The following is a 19660-nucleotide window of genomic DNA, read 5'->3' on the forward strand; positions in this document are numbered from 1 at the left end:
TTAATTTCTTTTCTCCGTAAATAGACTAACGGTATCTTACCGATTTTAATCTAATCTTACACTATTATTATGTCCTGCGTGTCCTTACAGCAGCGACTTTGAGAAATAGCTTTTCCTCTATGCACGTCCGCATAAAATTTACAGAAATATGTATCACCAGCGGATATGTTTTGTTCCTGACTGAAGGACTGGTGTAAGGCAGCCCGAAGGGTATGCTCTGGCAAAGCCCTTCTTGACCAAAGGAAGCCGGTAATGTTTAGTTTTCATTTTTTGGGTATTCATAAAAGCAAGGCTAAAAATTCATGTAATTTTGTACCTGAAAAATTCCGAAAAAACTGAAAAGGTCCAAAAGAAACTACTAGAAAAGAGACTGAGAAGTCTCGAACAATCCCAAAAGAAACCGAAAAACTTTCGGAAAAATATCCGAACACTTCTAAAATTTCCAAAAATACCTACAACGCGAAAAATTACGAAAACATATCAGATATAGTTTGCCTTTTTTACTTAAATAAAACTCAAAGAAAAAATATTCGGTATTTCTTGACAACCACCGAGAAATTCCGGAAGATAGCGAAAAAATTGCAAAAACGCGTTTAAGGCCGAAAAAATCTAAAAAGCTTAAATGCTCCAAAAGCAAAAGTCACGACAAGGTTTCGAAAAAGTAAAAAAATCCCGCAAAAATCCGAAAAGTCCCGAAAAATTTGTACGAAACTTCCGAAATTAATCTTCCTCCAATCAGTAGACAGGTAAATTTGCTGAAAAAATAACTGGCAAATTTTTTTTATTTATGATACCTTCGAAAAATCAAAACAATATGTACGCTATGTATGTGCATTAGGGTGCATCACTCTCTATACAAAAAAGTTACTGTTTTTCCCTCGGAATTATAAAATCTATTATATTCTAACCCCGAAATTCTTAAAAAATAAAAAAGACTTTAACTGCTTTATAAATAGAGAATTTGTATGAAAATGTCACTTTATAAAGCTCTTTAAACCTATTTTATTTTTTATGAATAAGGCCTTAAGACTTTCGTAAAAATATTTCGGAAAATATTATTTACGATTTACGTGAGCTTTCAAAATAACCCCAAAAATCCAGTTCTTTAGTTAGTTTTTAAAAATAAATATGTAATCTTTCCAAAAGATCGATTTAGATGATAGAAAAGTATAAGCTTAAAAGGTCTGCATAAACATGTTTAAAAACTTAATCAACGGAATCAAAATAATGAGATTATTGATGCTATTTTAAAGTCGGCGCAGCTCACACACGAATCTTAATATTTCCCCGAAATATTTTGGCGGAAGTCTTAAAATATATAAAATTGTATAATTCACACATACAAAAAACACAATTTTTGTTTTAGTGGAACACACTAATGTACATACATATGATGTGAGAGTGATAGTCACAACGGACCTACGGCTGCGGTCTGAAAAAAAGTTTCATTACCAATTCTTATAGTATGTGGATGCTATGCTCTTTTTAGTTGCATTACTTTTCTCACAAACTCCATTCAAATATGGATATATTTTGACAAAAACGGTGCAAATCAAATTCACTTGTTACCATCAAAATCGTTTTTCTCCAAAACTTGTTTTCGAACCATAGATCCCTTTCAACTTTTACTTTTGCCACATTTGCATTTTTTATATAAAAACTTAAAAATATGTACATATATTCCCTAACAATCTCCGCTCAAAAGTCACCCCAAGCGAACTGATCCCAATCTAACCACTTTTGTTACCACTTCAAATACACTTACTGCAAATATATAACTCTCTTCTAGTTCATTAATACTTTTAAACACTTGCAGTCAATGCACACTTCCGCATATGGCAACTCAACATAAAAAAATTAAACAAATATTTATTTTCATACAACAATTATAAAAACATTTACAACAAAAGCAGCAAAAATGCAGGCAACAACCAAGATACATGTGTAATTACTGTGCACGGTGCACCCAGGGTGACAAAAATGTGCTAATTGACCATTAGACGAGGCGAGCAATGACACGTTATGAGTGCATATGCACGTAGTTGTGTGTGTGTTGAGTGTATATACATACATATGTACAATGGAATGTGTGCAATTTACGCGATGCGATTGCAGTACAAATGGCGCTTATGCGACTAGGTGCACCCGACGTGACACTCGACAGATGGATGGTTGGAAGGTGGGGGATGGAGATACAATAAATGCACATACATATGTATCCATAAATGTGGGTATGTATATATGTATTTTTATTAATGTGCGAAAAACATTGAAAATTGATATTAATGTAGTTTATAAGGGGAACTACACCAACAAAAAATGTGTTATGGAAACTTGTGTGAGCGGATATATATTTAATTTATAAAAAAATGGTCCTCCGCAATAACGACACAACTCAAAACGCCTTACTATTGAACGCTAGCAAATGTCTGTAATCTTTGTCTAATGCTTGTCTGTTCTTTACTAAATCTTTATGACTGCTTTATAAAGGCTTAGTAAGGATTAGATAGGGGCTAGCGTTTTAGCAACTTTTGCCTATTCTTCTTTGTTTAAAACCTCTTTATTATTTTTTTATGAAAATATAGCTCAGTATCTCAAACAAAACCAGATAAATCTGAACTTCAAACCTTGTAGAACATTTATAAAAATTCGACAAAGTTTAACAAATTTTAATCAAAATTTGAAACTTATTAATTTTATAAGTACGCGGTTTTATAGCCCATTAAATTTTAGTGTAATAAAGTGAAAGTTTGAAAGAGCTTAAATGTCGTTCTCTATTGTTCCCAAAAACACTTAAAAACTCACAGCAAAATGAGAACAAAATCTTGGGGAGTGTTTTTACAAGAGGGAAAGTGAGAACAAAACTGTGGACAACGTTCTCAACGGGAATTATACAAGAACAAAATCCCGAGGAAAGCTCGCAAACAATACTTTCGCGAAAATTTTTAATAGAACAAATTGGGAACAAAATTCTCCGGAAAGTTTCGGCAGAGAACAAGGCGGGAACAATAACTTTCGAAGAACAATTTCACAACTAAAGTCTCAGAAATGTTCAGGCAGAGAACGAAACGAGAACAAACCATCTCTGAAGCATTCGCGAAAAATGCAAGCGAAAACAAAATTTTTCTCTTGTCGTTCCATTAGTTTAAAATGTTTGAATATTAAAATTAATTAAAAAAGAACGTAAAGATAACTATACAAATTAAGTCAACGAAAGATCTAAGACACGAACTTTTCTTGCACAGAAAATTAAAAACTGTTCCATAAATGAACAGTTCACCCTAATGATAAACGATATAGAAGTAGAAATGATCCAGTTTTCCTCTGGCTTAGAATTAAAAATCATGGTTCTCACTGCAACGATTTTTCATCCCAACACGCAGACGCTCCTCTCATTCTTAACTTTAGGTTCTCAAAACTTTTGTTTTCGTTTTGTTCCATAGCAGAACGTTCCCCAGACTTTTGTTCTTATTTGATCCTATTTGAACACGTTCTAGGTGTTCTCGTTCTTATTTCGTACTCAATGGAAACATTCCCGAAAGTTGCGTTCTCATTCTGTTCTTTTTGAGAATATTCCCGAGAGTTTTGTCCTCGTTTTGCTGCCGTTCAAACTGCTCTTTATACTCTTTTTTCCGTTTGGTTCTATTGCGAGAACGTTCTTGATATTACATTTTGTTCTCGTGCAAAACTAAACCAAAACCTTGGCGCGTTCTCGGTTCCTGGCACAAAGTGTGTTCCATAATTTTTTTTTGTGTTGAGAAAATGAGGAGCATCTTCCTAATTTATCTCGTTCCATAAAAAAAATTGCCAAAAATCAAAGCTAAGTCCAGGCAACTTCAAACTTGCACCGTGCATACTTAGAGTATTTCTATCTAATTAAAAAGCTCAAAATTTTCAGGGAGCTTTGTTTTCAAATTTTTGTACACAGTTAAAAATTTTGACTTACATGGTTTTTGTAAGATAAATACAGCTACACTTTCATAAAAAATAAAGAAATAGCAAAAAATGTAAATATCTCTTCCCTATTTATATTTTCACCACTGCATATCAAGATCTTTTTACTCGATTTTTCAAAAGTTAATTTGTCGCTTGTGCTCTAAATTGATTGCTAAATATCTTGCTGCAACATTAAAAGTTATGTGCGCTAAAAAATCATGTTAATTTTTTGTTCTTGCTTTTGTTCGCAAAGCACAAATGACTGTGCGCAATACACAGGTGAAATAAATTAATGTGACATATAAAAATCTAACAAGTTTGTATGGCACAGAATAGTCATTAGCGTGCATTTTTTAAGTATGAAATAATCTTTGGTCTCTAGAAAAAAATTTATATATAAAAAAAGGAGAAGACATAATTTATTACCTTTTGGTATGGTTGTCACATAGTAATAGTATGACTCGGACTTGGATTTGAACAAATCGGAAACATAAAAGTTGCCAGTATGCTCCTGGCAGGTATCGTTGCGACCCTCACAAACGCCACATCTGTCTGTAAAAAGTAGGAAAAATTTGCGATTTAATAAATGTGCAAAAAAAAATTTAGAAAATAAAAATTAAACTGTGCGACAATTTTATGACAATTAAAACCAGCCCAGCTTTCAGAAAATGTTGACAAAGTCCGGGCTGGTTTCGGCTATTGCACAGTGTTATCTAAGCACACAAAATGTGTACAAAAAATTAAATTATTTTATTAGACGTACATATATAAATTATAAAGCGCTAAATCAGCGGCCACACAAAATATCAACACGTTGATATTTTTTTTTTATATTCAAATTTGCAAATAATTTTCGAAGCCACCCCGCATTATCGTGTGAATGATGTGATGGCTGAATCATAATTTTTTTTTTTTCATTAGCTCTACGCTAGAATTGAGGGACTCGTCATCATAGTACGTTGCCACATCACCTTGACTGTCCANATATTCAAATTTGCAAATAATTTTCGAAGCCTTGTCGTGTGAATGATGTGATGGCTGAATCATAATTTTTTTTTTTTCATTAGCTCTACGCTAGCATTGAGGGACTCGTCATCATAGTACGTTGCCACATCACCTTGACTGTCCATCATCGGCACTATGTCGCTGCTAGTCCAGCTGTGCCGGCACTATGCGCATTTATCTGACCACGCCAATGGACATATAAATATTTTATTTATAAATATTCTTTCATTTTGTTTATATATAGATCCATATTTCATGGCCGGCGTTTGTTTAAAAATACACTTTTTGTTTAATAAATCACCGCATTTTCACGCACAGCCATTTCCGTCTATCGAAGCCATACCAACATTTACTTATTTTCTTATGTCTAATAGATAATTTCAATATTTGCCAATTTTACCTAATTTCGCCAGCGAATTCAATTCATTGTCACAACCTGCCGGCCGGCAAATGCCATTGACACACTTGTCAAAACTGTCGAATGAACATGTGGTGCCGTCTTTCACCTTATCCGAGAGTTTAAAATACGCGCTGTTGTCTTCCAAGCGGCAAAACAATTTGCATTTGTCCGCCGAGGACACTGGCAAAGGAAAAGGAAGAGGGAGAAGAAAAAAATTAAAAAAAAAAACTAAATAAAAAAATTTACCATAACATACTTATTGTTATCACTAAAATTATCCACTTACATCCATACTTGGGTATCCATTTGGCCGAACGTGCAATACCCTTGCTGGAGAAATTTCTGCCATTCATTTCGTAGCACTGCTGCTCACGCGAATCCATTGTGCCCGGCGGACACGCATGCGTATTGCACGAGCGATATTTCTTACGACTGCCTGCACAATATTTACCACCATTCTTCGGCAATGGATTGTTGCATTCCCGCTGTGATTCCTGTACGCCACCACCACAAGTCAAACTGCACGGTGTGAAAGCGCTCCATGCACCCCAGCCGCCGTGTATGGCCTGCAGCGATTTACCCTCACGCGGCACACATTCGCCCTTCTGACACCAGTGGCGGTCGTTGTTGCACGGAGTGCCATCAGCCCAGGGCAGATTGCTGCTGCGACAATCACTGCTGCTACTATCCGTTTTGCACCACAAACGCTTGCATTCGCCATCGATGCGACAATAGCGCGATTGATTGCCATGAATTAGCTGGCATTGATGGTTGAGCGAGTAGATCTCACCGGGCAACTTGGTGTTGAAGTTCTTAATGTAGAATGTTGGCGTATCTTCGAGGCAGGATTTGTCTTCTTTTCTGTGGGGCGAGGGGAGAGTGGAGTAAGCAAGAGGGAGAAAGTGTGAATAAATACAAGGAAGAAGGAAAACATCTTCGGGTCTGTGCTAAATACAAATTAGGCTTTAATTTAATTGCCTTTTCTTGAGTACTTACTCTAAAAATTCCGAGACATAATTGCGCGAACAATCCGACCACGACCACGGATGAATGTCGCTGCCCATAATACTCGACATAATATGCATTTTATTTTTAGTGCCCGGACGATTGAAAGGTTTGCATAGATCATCGTCATCATGTGGCATATTTAACCTGAATAGAAGATATAATGAATGTGGGCTTAAAGCTTTTGCCTGAGGAGACCCCTAGTAAAATTTTTCGAAGAATAATTTTCTAGAATATATCAATCCTATAACAAACTACCAAATTTGCTTTTCCGGGGATTTTTTGGAGTAAGGATCAAAACGACCTTCTCAGGCGGGAGTTAATGGGTTAAAATGTTCTACGAAAATATATCCCATGCAATATTGCTATTTTTGTTTTAACCTTTAATTTCGCATTGACATTTATTTTAATCATTTTTTCCACTTTTTTCAAACTACTTAGTTTTTAAAAATAGGAAATCACAAGGCTGGTTGCACTAAATGTCCTTATGGTTTCCTCACGATGGTGAATGGTGTTTTGTTTTAATATTTACAATGTTTTCAAACAAAATTTTTTTTTATAAAAATATGGTTCATGCTTTAACCAAAACCATATATGTACATATTTGTTGAATTTTGCATTTTCTCTCTGTATTTTCTAAGCTCTGTATAAAGTTTGAAAGGTTGATTTATATAATTTTGGGTCAAGCATGAACCCTATTTTTATGAAAAAATAACAAAAAAATTGTAACTTTAAAAACTTGCAAATATTTAGCAAAAATCACCATGTACTCATTTCTGCTCGCCACTGTACATATTCAAAAAAAAAAAATATTAAAAATCGCTTATTTTACTAAATTTTGTATAAATCCTGATTAAAAATTCTGTATAAAAATTAATTGAATTCTTGTGAGTCCTATATAAAGTCTGAAAGTTTGATTTACATGGTTTTGGTTAAAACACGAACCATATTTTTATAAGAAAAAAAATGTTGTTTGATATCATTGTAGATATTAAAAACAAAATACCATTCATCCAGTTTTGACCACCACTGTATATTAATACGCTACTTTCAGCAAGATTTCGAGTTTAAAAAGAATTTAAATAAGAAAACCAAAATTTAAAACTAACTAATTCAACTTACACATGCCCCAACTCGTGCGCAATGGTAAAAGCGGCTGGCAATCCATTATCCTGTACTATGGAACACGATCGACGCTTGCAGACAGTGCCCAGTTCTGCCAGACCCAAAGTGTCGCAGCGCTCTCCTTCATTGCCGCAAATTTGATCGCTGCAAATAGAATTAAAAAAAAAAAATGTTTTGATGTCTTAAACTCATTTTTTATTATAAAGTCTTTTGCATATTTCATATATGTAATATAAGTGGTTATTTTTCAAAGAATGCGGCTCACCGTGTAATGAGCATTGCTGTATCATAGTGGTAACCCTGCTTCGAAAAAATATTACAAAATTCCTTCAACATTTCAGACGCTGACTTGGCTGAAAAGAGTAAAAATAAAATATGCAAAAATAAATTTTAAAGAAATTGTAAAACCTCACAAGTGATTATCAATATTGGGAGCTACTGGGTCACAAAATACCACTACCACCACACAAACAAATACATAAATACGCACCTTTTCTGCGATCGTCACGCAGAATCAATATATTCGCCACAGAAATATAAATCGAATTGCCAATACTGGCATCAGCAAATATATTCGAAACAATCGATATTAGCGTAAGTATGTACGATTTCAAATCGGCACCGTGAAATTCACTCATCGTTTTATCGACAGCCACCAGCACTTCCATGGTGAAGACATGACGGTCGACGTAGTTGCGTTTCTTGCGATGCAGCTTTGTGAATAAACTCTCTTCGAGCTCCAGCAATTCCATGCCCAATGAATCGGCGGCGACTGCGTGTCTGGCATTGCGGCGCGAATGACGCCACACTTTGTGCAACACCTCCGAATCGCCATCGCCCGTTTGATTGACCGGTTGTATGAGCAGTGAGCCAAAACTTGTTTTAATGTAACCAGTCTGCGTGGGCGAGAGAGAGAGAGAGAGAGAGAGAGGTGGAGAAGGGTGTAGAGTTAGTATTTATTTTAGATGCATGTGTGTGCGTGTATGTGTTAAAATATGTGATTAAAAAGATAAACAAATACTTTTTTTAGGTGAATATAAATATGTAGATGTTCCTAACAAAGCTGGGCGTGTATGCAATAAATAGTTAGAGTTANTATAAACAAATACTTTTTTTAGGTGAATATAAATAGATGTTCCTAACAAAGCTGGGCGTGTATGCAATAAATAGTTAGAGTTAAATGTTTCGATGTGGGCAAATAAAAAAAATAGATTAAATATTTTTTTTTAATCAGTGGGGTTTGTCGGTTAGTTAGAGCTGTAAATAACCTTTAGAATAAGGTAAGGCTAGTGTCTTAAGCGAGTAGACTCGGCTAAGTGTCTATGGGATGCAAGTGGGCATAGGGGTATATGGGAGACACAGCTCTTACGGGCACCACTAACGTAGTCTAAAAATTCTGATTTGGCACAGTCGACAGAGTATTCGCCTAGCAAACCTGAACTCGCACGTTCGATTCTTATTAGACTACTTGTTTTAAGCGACTATAGTCTCTTTCAGGGCCATAAAATAGCACTCGAGTGGCATTTTCCTCGCCACTGATTCCGGCGTCTCTCCGGACTAGTTGCAGCGTACATACGTAACTATCATTTTCTCACCATCTTATGGCATTGGGTGTGATTTTTTTATTTATATGTATTTATCTGCTTGCATTCAAAGTTTTTTCTTTGTTTGCCCAGGGGACATGTGTGGGTCGCTTAGCACGATCGGTAGCTTGTAACGATCAGACAAACTTAGGTATGGCCGTATGTACGTACGTATGTACATATATAATCTTTTATTAACATTAACAAATGGTTGAAAGCAACTACATAAAAGTGATTTATTGCATATTGCAAATGCTTCTAATCAATGAATTTATGACCATCGGATGCTACTGTACAGAAAGCGCCAACTGCAGCTATCGGCACAAAAGCACACATTTACGAATATCAGCCTTATAGGGAATATTTTGGTTAAGGTAATCCAAAGAAAAAAAATTAATCACATGTGAATATAACACGCAAAGAAGATCATGCTCGAACAAGAATGAAATTTTACAAACGGCAGCAATAGAGTAAAAGAAATGCATATCTCGTTTTCACAAATTTTAAAGAATGACCTTGTTCTCGGCAATTGGATAAACGAGAACTCGTTCCACCACTGTTTTGGAGTGAACTAGTTACCTTAACCTTAATCATTTTTATTGAGGAGAGGCAGAACCGCTGCGTATATTTTTTAGCCGGCAGTTGGAGTGTCTTTCCGGACGAAGTTCTAAAAATGTCGACTTGTAGCGGAAACATCTTTTAAATGGACTTTTATTTATATTTTTGTTCCGGATCTACGTAAACGTAACGACATATCCCAAAATTATTGGAGAATAATTATGCTACAAAAACAACAACAACCTCATATTTGAATTGTATGAAAATTTCGGAAATAAAGTTTTTTTTTCATTAGGATCACGAACCTCAAATCAAATTCTTATTTTTTCATACCTTAATTTTTAATTGAAAAATTATATGTTTTATAACCCTTGGTCCGACTAAACTGTAAGTTTGCACATCACTGTCCTAAACTGGTTCCTGTGTATTATTTTCTACAGTGCCGCTACAAATACATGTGCTGTAAGCACGTTAGCCGCGTGGGCAGCGTGATGAATACAAAAAAAAAAATGTCCAACTATTTCCACTGCCGTATTCTACACTTCATTAATTGCATTGGTAGTTAAAAATAACTTAAATCTCTTTTCATTTTTCATTGCGAAATGAAATAATTTACCATGCCATTGCAGAGTGACACGGACACCGTTGACTGTTTATCGCCTTGCACTTCGCCTTTGTAAAAACAGCCCAGTGAATGGGCGTTGGCTTCGTCTTCATCCTCTTCCTCTTCGGTTCTATTATTAAGTATACGAATTACCTGTAACGAAATTAAATAAAAAATATGAATTTTAGAAATACATGCAGTATAATTTTTGATATCATCAGTAGGGCTTTCAGCAATGATTTGGACTACCACTCTGCAAATTTTCAACTTTTCAATATATACCAAAGAAAATCTTTAAAATTAATGTTGTAACGAACAAAAAGCGTCGACAAGTTTTTTTTTAGTTTTACTGAAAAATTAGGTGCAAAGTATTTATGGAAAGTAATTTTTGAGGTTTTAATACGTTACCTACATATGAGTATTTATAAGATAATTTTTTTCTTCTTTGTTTTGTGACTGGCCCAAACATATTGTCACGATTTCTTATATTTATATTTGTTACAAATAAACAATTTTCAGCTTACTTACACTAAATGTTTGCTTTGGTATGAATGATGAATCCTGATGTAAAACCAAATGCAATTCATGCCCAAAAGCGGTCATTATATATTGGGGATGCGGATCCCATATTTGACTAGATTTACTACGAAATGTGCCCGTTTCATCGAATGCGGAATATAAATCTGAAATTTGTAGAAAAATAAATATACAGTGAAGTGGTATGAAGTAAATACTAAATCCAAATTAATATATATAGTTTAGAATATTTAGTTAAGTTTTTTCTATGTCACCTGCGATATTGTGTATGTGTATCAATTCCATTTTCGATTTACCTTTCGGTTCACTAATTTTATTGCGATTCGACTCATAGAGCATATCATCTTCGCTTAATGTGGAATTATGCACCTTTCGTGGCGTAACAAAGTCACTGGTGAAATCATCGGGAATGCTATTATTGATGTCGCCAATGTCATCTTTGATATCCTCTGGAAAAAAATAAGATATTGGTTAGTAGTTAGATTTTATTGTAACCTTATGGAATTTTAATTATTATATTAGTAGAGCTATACATATTTTGTGGTACGTCCAGGGGAGACTTTGCTAAAGCACAGAGAACAATACAGTTAGTCGATTCAGGGCGAGACTAAAAACTTCCTACAATGAACTTGTTTCGCCAACTTCTCACAAAAAACACATTTGGCAGTAAAAAAGTTGTATGTGAATCCCACGCATGGCTGAAGTGAAGCTTCTTCTTTCTTTGCCCCGTATAGTTCCCAATATGAGTATTTTTCTGCATTCTAAATCCAAATCTCAATTTTAATTCTAATCTGAATACTATCCTAGTCTCTATATCAATCTAATCTTCATTTTAATCTTAATCATAATCTTAGTCTTAATCTTAATCTTAATTTTAATCTTACCCTCAGTCTTAGTCTTAGTTTTAATTTTATTCTTAATCATTCCCTCCCCTCTCTTCTCCTGGTTCTGTTTCGTTCCATTGGAGTTTGCAATTAAAGACCAACGAACGTGTAGCCTTTTCGTTCCATAGACGTTTCATTTCAAAAATCTCAAGCAAATCATTAAATTTTTTTTTTAAGCTAATACCGAATTTTCACGAGGCATTGAAAAAAATATTTGCCATTAAAAAGGGCTTGTTAAATGAGACTAAATACCTTTTTTGTATAAGACTTTTGTATTTTTTAATACCAAACTTTTTTAGCCCTTAATGCCCACTGGAAATCCCTTGTAACAATATTTTAATTCTTGATTTAACTCTTCGTTGTCACCTAAGTAGATACGTACCTTCTTCGGGCCACTGCTCATCGCCTATAAATGAATGATTTATGAATATCGTTGGGATGTCTGGCGAATCGACTACAGGTGGAAAGCCTGTACTACTTGTCCACGTAACCGACTGGTTCAAAATGCTGCTAGGTATGTGTGTAGTGTGGCCAACTCCTTTGCTACTATTGCTGCTGCTACCAGGCTGACACCAAATAATCAAACCCAATAGAAGGCCGAAGAGCAGCACACAGCATATAAGAAATGCATTTTGCTTCCAATGTGTGGACATATTGTGGCATTTATTTTTATAAAACCACCACTCGCAAGTTTTCTTGATAACAAGCTGGAAAGAGAGGAAAATATAAGTAAAAAGTTGGAGTATTTTTTTACGAAAATATATTTCAATTAATAGAAAAGAATTAATATGATTACTTTTCAAAAAAAAAGTGAAAAATTTCTGTTAATTTTTATTATTATGGAGCAATAAATAATACAACATACGTAGACAAATGATGTTGAGCTTATATTTAAAATAGAAAGGAAGTGAAAAAATAATAATTTAAATAATAATTTTAGTATACGACTACTGCCCTGCTTTTCACGCATGAATAAGTCAAATATTTCCAGGTCAATGCAAACTGTCTTGCATTCTTAAACATTGGCATACATACATACATATGTATGTGCATATATAGTTACCCTTCATATGTATTCTTAATACAAATATGATAAAACATAAACAGTTGAAAATGTCGGTACGTGTCCGCTCCGCCCAATCCATTCGCAGGCACAAGGGCTCGCACATCCGCACTTAAATGTATTGTAGACATGTAGTCTCACACGTTCATCCGAACTGTCTACGAAAAGCAAAGCTTCCAACTGCCTGACTTTGCCACGGTACTTCAATTATGTCTACACATACAAAACCAACATAATTATATACATATGTACTTATGTAGATATGTAGTATACAAAGTATTTTAGCACACACACGCATGTATGTATGTGTCTTGCGTGTGGCCCTTAAATTAAAATTTATTCGAAATATTCAGAATTCTTTCTTCTACAAGCTGGTAATTTTCAACACCTCAGCACGTTTCTGGGGTGCGCACGCGCAAACAAACTAAACGTAAAATTAAAAACAAAAAACGCCTTAATCTAAATTTTCACATTTAGCTTCAGTGTTATAATGGAAGAGGCGTAAACTAGAGGTCTGCATGAGTCCATTCAAACCAGCAAATGATAATTTTCTTTTGTTGGTTCTTGGTTCGGAGACAAATCGGTTCCGGCAAATGGATGATTCATATTAAAAATATATGCATTAGTTTAGTTTTAAACTTTATTGAATTTGAATGAATAACTGAGCTGTCGTGACTTTCGTTGATTCCTTGCGATGGTATTGGATGAGTGTGAGAAATATGTATATCTGTGGTCGTAAGCCATAACAGCCAAAAACCGGGTTTTAGTAGTTTAACCAAAATATTTTTTTTATCACGCCTAATGGGAATATTGCCAGTGAGTTGCTGACACCAAAATTAATACTTTTCGGTTCGTTTTCTAATAGTTTTCAATGGCCAGTACGCCATTGGCAATCCCAGGCTAGAAATGGATTATTATACTAATTAATTAAAAAAATTATGAAAAAAAATCCATAGCGTAAATTTTACGAGAACAATTCTTTTTTTTTCGTTTTTCATAGTATTACCGCGTATTACTAGAGGTAGCTTCGGAATTACATAAGTCTTTCTGACTTACCTATTCGTTGGATAAGCATGTGTGGGTTTTCCCTTAAGTAACTGATTAGCAATTTGGGTAGGTATTAGGTACTACGGTACCAAAAATAAATAATAAAAAAATTCCATCACATAAATTTTACGAGAAAACTCTTTTTTTTTAATTTTGCATAGTGTTACTGGCTGTTACTAGCGGTCTCTTTAATTTACACAAGACTTTCTGATTTAGTTAGCCTTTTAAGGTGTGATTTTCAAGTAAAAATTTAATTTTAAATTCGTTAATTTTTGGTTTTTCGTTAAAAATTGTAATATAGGCACGTAATGAGGTCTCACATTACTCGGGCCTGTGTGCCTTTCCCCTTAAATAACTAACTAGCAATTTGGGTAGTTATAGGTATTACGCTACCAAAAAATAATAAAGAAATTCCATTACGTAAATTTATCGAGAAAATTATTCCATCACTTTCTTAGTATTACCGCGTATTACTAGCGTAAACTTTTAAAGTACAAAATTACATATGTAATTTTAAATTAACTAATCTTTGCCTTTTCATGAAAATTGCTGCAATAAAAAAAATCTCGACATGCTTGAAAAAAATCCAAAGATGTAGAGATTAAACAAAATCCACATAATTATTGGACGGTGGAAAAAAGTTAAATCCCGCAGGCCTGCGTCATTGAATGACATCATTTTAATTGACTTCCGCACTCAGGAATTGAACTTGTTAAGTTTTTTTTTTGTTGTTTTTTTTTTTGACATCCGGTTCTCGGCCCATTCTCGTATATTTTTTTGCATCGAATATTAAAACGGTATTAATTTATATTAGTAGTTTCGCTGAAAATTTCAACAAACCCATGCAGTGCTCTGACGTACGTAAGCTGTCTTTGTTGGTTTATAAAATTCCTTGATTTTGATTGCTTCATTTTTTGCACTTCTTTACAAAATGTTCTGCTTTTGTTTTTCTTTCGATTCGTTCTCATAATTTAGTATGTATATATGTATGTCAGATTGACTGGCCTTATTTGATATTTTGTTGTTTTTAGTGATTTTAATTAAGCGGTTTTTAATCGAATTAATAATGTATAGCACATCTTTTTCGCTAAATTAGCAATTTGGCAGACAGTTGGACGAAATGAAGAATTTCCTAATGAAAAATTAAGTAGTGGGTATACATACCTACATATATGTATATATGGAGTCCTTAGCAAAAAATGTGCGATCAACAATCTCTATACATTGTAGTAGGCCCGGATTAGTATTTAGGGCGCACAATTCAGTGCTAAGTTTTCTAGACTAACCTCAACTGAAGATTGGTAGTAGATAACGTGTTTACCAACAAGCCCGAGCTACCAATTCTTATTTTCCCAAGTACGGAAATATTCCCCGATGACGTATCTCGTCCAAGCTTGTTCTTAGAGTTTGTACATAAGGGCGATCCAAAAATGCATGAGAAAAAGTAAAAATCCGAATTTGTATGCTCTCACCCCCAAGGATTGGTCTATGCCGAAAAAATATACCTCTATTTTTTTATTTTTGAATCAAAAAAATTTAGAGGTCGCTCAAAGCGCTCAAAGTTTTCCATGTATTTTACATGGGCGAAAAAACAACTTTTCGTAGAAATGGTATAGAATTCTTAAAACTCAATATTTTTCAATCGGAAAACTCTGCTCATGGTCATTCAAACGCTGAACATGGCAAATTGTTCATACATTTTTGGGAATTCAATGCTTAGTCATACAAAAGCTGAGCATAAATTTTTGGTCGTACAAAAACTAGACATAAATTTTTGGTAAATTAATTCAACATGGTTTTTTTTCGTCACTCAAAATCGAACATAAATTGTTGGTTATTCAACAGCTGAGCATAAATTTTTGGTCTTACAAAAACTAGACATACATTATCGGTCATTTAAATATTAGACACCCCTTTTTTTTGTAATTTGAAAGCCTAGCACAATTTTTTAATAATTGTAAAACAGCACTGAAGTTTTGGTTATTAAGAAACTGGACATAAATTTATTTTTGGCAATGAAAAACGGGACATAAATTTCTGGCCATTTTAGTTACCAAAAATGTATGCCTAGTTTAAACTTTGGGTAACTATTAAACTGTAGATAAATTTTTGGTGATTTGAAGACTGAACATTTTTAGACATTAAAAAACATGGCATAACATGTTCGGAAAATTTGTTTAGAGTTACACGTGGAATCCTCCTATGCTATACGCATATTTTCAAAAATAATTGGCCCGCCCTAATGCACATACATACTTACTGTCCACTTACAGTTTTTTGTCCATTTTTTACCATTAAATTTACCAAAAATTTTAGTGTTAACACCCGATTTGAAGGGGTTGGATGTAAATCGGAAATTAACGAGATATATTTTTATGTTTTTTAAAGTGCATATCGAGCCCTAACCGCCAAAATAACGTAAGCGACATTTTTTTCAAAATTTTATTTTTGATGCAGAACTAATCCTTGAGCATCTACATGCAATTCTGCATCAAAAAGAAAATTTTGAAGAAAATGTCGTTTACGTTATTTTTGCGGTTAGGGCTCAATATATTCAGTAAATAAATTATTTAATTTCCTGAACATTAAAGATCATTACATAGGAGGTAAATTAGAATTAAAAAATGTTAATTCCGCTGCTTACAGTCTCAGCGGAAATTAACCTAATCAGGAAATTAAGACAAATAATAATATACCTAATAAAAATATATATATTTAGAAAAATATGTATATTTAAAAAAAATATATATATTTTAACTCTAAATTAGGTAGAACCTACTACACTGTACCGATCCCTAAGGCTCAACAAAAGTATGCCAGCAGCCCAATTTGCTTGCTGTATGACAGTTACTTAATTAGATAAGTGAGAGGGGAAAACCAATAAAAATTTTGATTGAAATTTATGAAGTATGCGACAGGCGCAACAGGTTTGTCTAAACATAGCACGCGCTGCTACAGCTGCTAACTGACAGTGTCAGCCTAATAAGAAAACCCAATAACCATCTGCACGCGCGGGAAGAGATTGCGCAGAGCGGGCGTAGACGATCGTCAAGTCTATAAGCCTGCTGGGCAATCCAGAGACAGCTTTATAAGCCAGTCTAGCTAATCAGTAGCTCGAACTAAACTACCTTGAAGGGTTTTAGTTTGTAAAAATGTAAGCTTATATACATAAATACATACATAATTAGTGATTGAAGTAACATCTTGTAACACTTTAAAATTTTTTTTTTTTTATGTTAATAAATCTTTGTTTAATTAGCCAAAATGTTTGCTTGAGGTTACATGTATTTATTATTAAGAATTTTATTGTTGCATCGTTAATGATTTCGCTGCTGGGGTTTATTGAGTTGCTGTGAAATCCAAAAGGCTTTAAATTGCTATTGAAAACCAGTTTTTTAACGATTGAAAAATGGATTAAGAAACAAATTAAAAAAAAAGCATAAAAAAATACGAAATACCAACTTGAAATAACTGGACACCTGCTTTTTGTGCGCACAGTGGACTTGTGTATTTTAACACTTTTACGACTATATTTATTTATGTATGCGATTTTTTCTTTTAAGAATTCTAGCGTTATTTATTTTGTTATTTTTTATGTATGTATTTCTTATGTTTGTTTATCTTTTTATGTATTTGTTTTACTGTTTGCTTTAGTTGAAATAATGCCGCAGCCATGCCAGTAGCAGCGACGACGACATGCAGTCTGTTAGTTGAGTATGAATTCCAAGAAAAAAATTGTAAATGTTCGCAAAAAAGGCTCGTAGATATTGGAAGCAGGGATAAAAAAGTAGGTACAATTGTACCTTTTTCCGACGTTTGATGACTTAAAGGTACATCAGGTACAGCCACTAGATTTTAGGTACAATCATCTTTTGATCAGATGCATTTTTAGTTTTTTTTTCTTTTTCCTTTACAGTGCTAATATATTTACTTGTAGGCACGGGAGAAGCTTCGCTTTCATTTTGAAGAATAAACAATTCTAAAGAAAAGTGGTCAAAAGGAAGAATTAAAACAAGTCATATTATGTATTATCTTAAACATCTTACACTGTTTTTAGAGCAGCTACTACGAAAAATTAACACTTTACTTAGCTATCCTCAAATTCGTAATTTTTTTCTATTAATCTTAACGCTTATTTTCACTAAGTCAAATTCAATGGCATTTGCGGTCAAATAAGTGAAAACAAATTGTCAAATGAGACTAAAAAATGGTCTTTTTATTGATTTAGATCATAATAGGCCTTCAGGCGTGTACACGCGCTGTTAAAGTGGCTATTTGTAAGTTTTTGGCCCATAATATCATCGGTAAAAGTAGGGATAAAGGAAAGAAAGTTGTGTCAAAATATGTCAAAAAATTTTGTTGTTAAAATATCACGTAAAGAAAACCAGCCTTTATTCGCCCATACAGTTAGGGATGCAACATCGCTCTTAAAAACATCGATGTTCCCGCAACAAACATCGAACTTTTTTATCTGAATTTTTAGAAAAAGCCGTTAAAATTGCCTTGATTTTTAACCTTTTATATATGAAAAAAACGCAAAAGCCGCCAAAAAAATCATTAAAAATCAAAGCGATTTTTAGCCGCTTAAAACTTGCGCCTGTTTTATTATTATGATGTATCTTAAATATGTAAATCTTATATATTTAAATATGAATAAACATTTTGAAATTAGTTCAGATAACAAGCTTTGATAATCTAGCCCCCAAAAGCCTGCTTCTATCCTGAATGATGGTTGCACCAGCTTCCGAAAACGAGCGCTCGCTTGCCACTGGTCGTTCGGCACAATACGAACGGAGTGAGTGAACGATGTCGATGTTTTTCACATTCCTAGTCGATGTATCGACGATGTATCGTCCAGCAAAACATCGATATTAACATCGATTTTTTTGGACGAAACATCGATGTTTTGAAACATTGATGCATCGTTTGCATCCCTACATACAGTCCAGTGTCTGGGATGTCTTCAAATTTCATATTTTTTTTAGATGAGAACTATAGCTATTTGACCCATATTCGCTTTTTGATTTGTGGAAATATATTTAAAATGCTTTCGAAGTTACTCACGGTAATTTGATTATTTTCTAGCAGACTTTTCCTGTTGTTTTATAAAAAGCTGGATAAAGAAGTATACTTCGAAAAGTGTGATTTTTGTCTTTTTCGCCAATATTTTTCAGTAGCCAAAATTAAACAAAAACAACGCTTCTTCGATTCCCATTAGACTATAGTCTATAGATATAGGCTCAGTTAAAAAAAAAAAAACTGTTATGTTTAAAGAACATCCATCTTTTGTATTCATGTTTAAAAAAAAAATGTATAAAAAAACTACAAATGAATGATGTAAATTTTTTTAGGTACAATCTGTCTCATTTAGGTACATTTATTTTATGATATTAGGTACAATTTGAAATTTCCATTTTTCATCCCTGATTGGAAGTATAACGGCATTGAATAAATACTTATTACTGGCATACAAATTTGTAAAAATATTACTAAAAAATCAAAATTAATTTCATTAACTTGCTTTGTCGTGTTTTTGTTATAAAAACCACTAATGTTATGGAATTTGTAAAGAGCTCCTGCTCGAGCCAAAGGTACATTCTGATAGTTGCAAGAGAAAATAGATGCAATAATAATAAGTAACAATTCAAAATCACAGATCAATACTGGCATTGAGTAACACTCAAATGGAGATCAGAGTCACTAGAGGCTACCGCCAGTAAGGGGCTCTCGGCAGCACTCTCTCGTGCGTTACCAGCGCGCCTCTTCGTTTTATCTCAAACTAGTGTGCCAATGAGGGGTTCGGCATAAATTTTCTGAAGGCTGTTCTTGTACCATTTACAATAAGGTATAAACTAAACCTAGGCTCGGTCACTCTTGGAAGGACTGCGCTTGAATACTCCGATGAGCTCAAAT

The 19660-nt window shown here is 33.9% G+C and overlaps 1 protein-coding gene across 1 annotated transcript; it reads right to left on the bottom strand.

Moving 5' to 3' along the window:
* Nucleotides 1–4225: 4225 nt before the first annotated feature.
* Nucleotides 4226–13563, bottom strand: LOC108376570 (A disintegrin and metalloproteinase with thrombospondin motifs 9-like). Its single transcript, XM_017632788.1, has 12 exons — nt 13544–13563; nt 12020–12344; nt 11050–11202; nt 10745–10899; nt 10229–10369; nt 7962–8367; nt 7737–7824; nt 7469–7615; nt 6338–6493; nt 5628–6202; nt 5342–5521; nt 4226–4488 (listed from the first exon to the last, which is right to left on the bottom strand). The coding sequence occupies exons 2-12, from the start codon at nt 12288–12290 to the stop codon at nt 4226–4228; spliced, it is 2535 nt and encodes an 844-aa protein (XP_017488277.1). The 5' UTR covers nt 12291–12344; nt 13544–13563.
* Nucleotides 13564–19660: the final 6097 nt, after the last annotated feature.

The sequence above is a fragment of the Rhagoletis zephyria genome, unplaced genomic scaffold (genome assembly GCF_001687245.7).
Source record: "Rhagoletis zephyria isolate East Lansing unplaced genomic scaffold, Rhagoletis_zephyria_1.1 Rzeph_scaffold_10659, whole genome shotgun sequence".
Lineage (NCBI taxonomy): Eukaryota > Metazoa > Arthropoda > Insecta > Diptera > Tephritidae > Rhagoletis > Rhagoletis zephyria.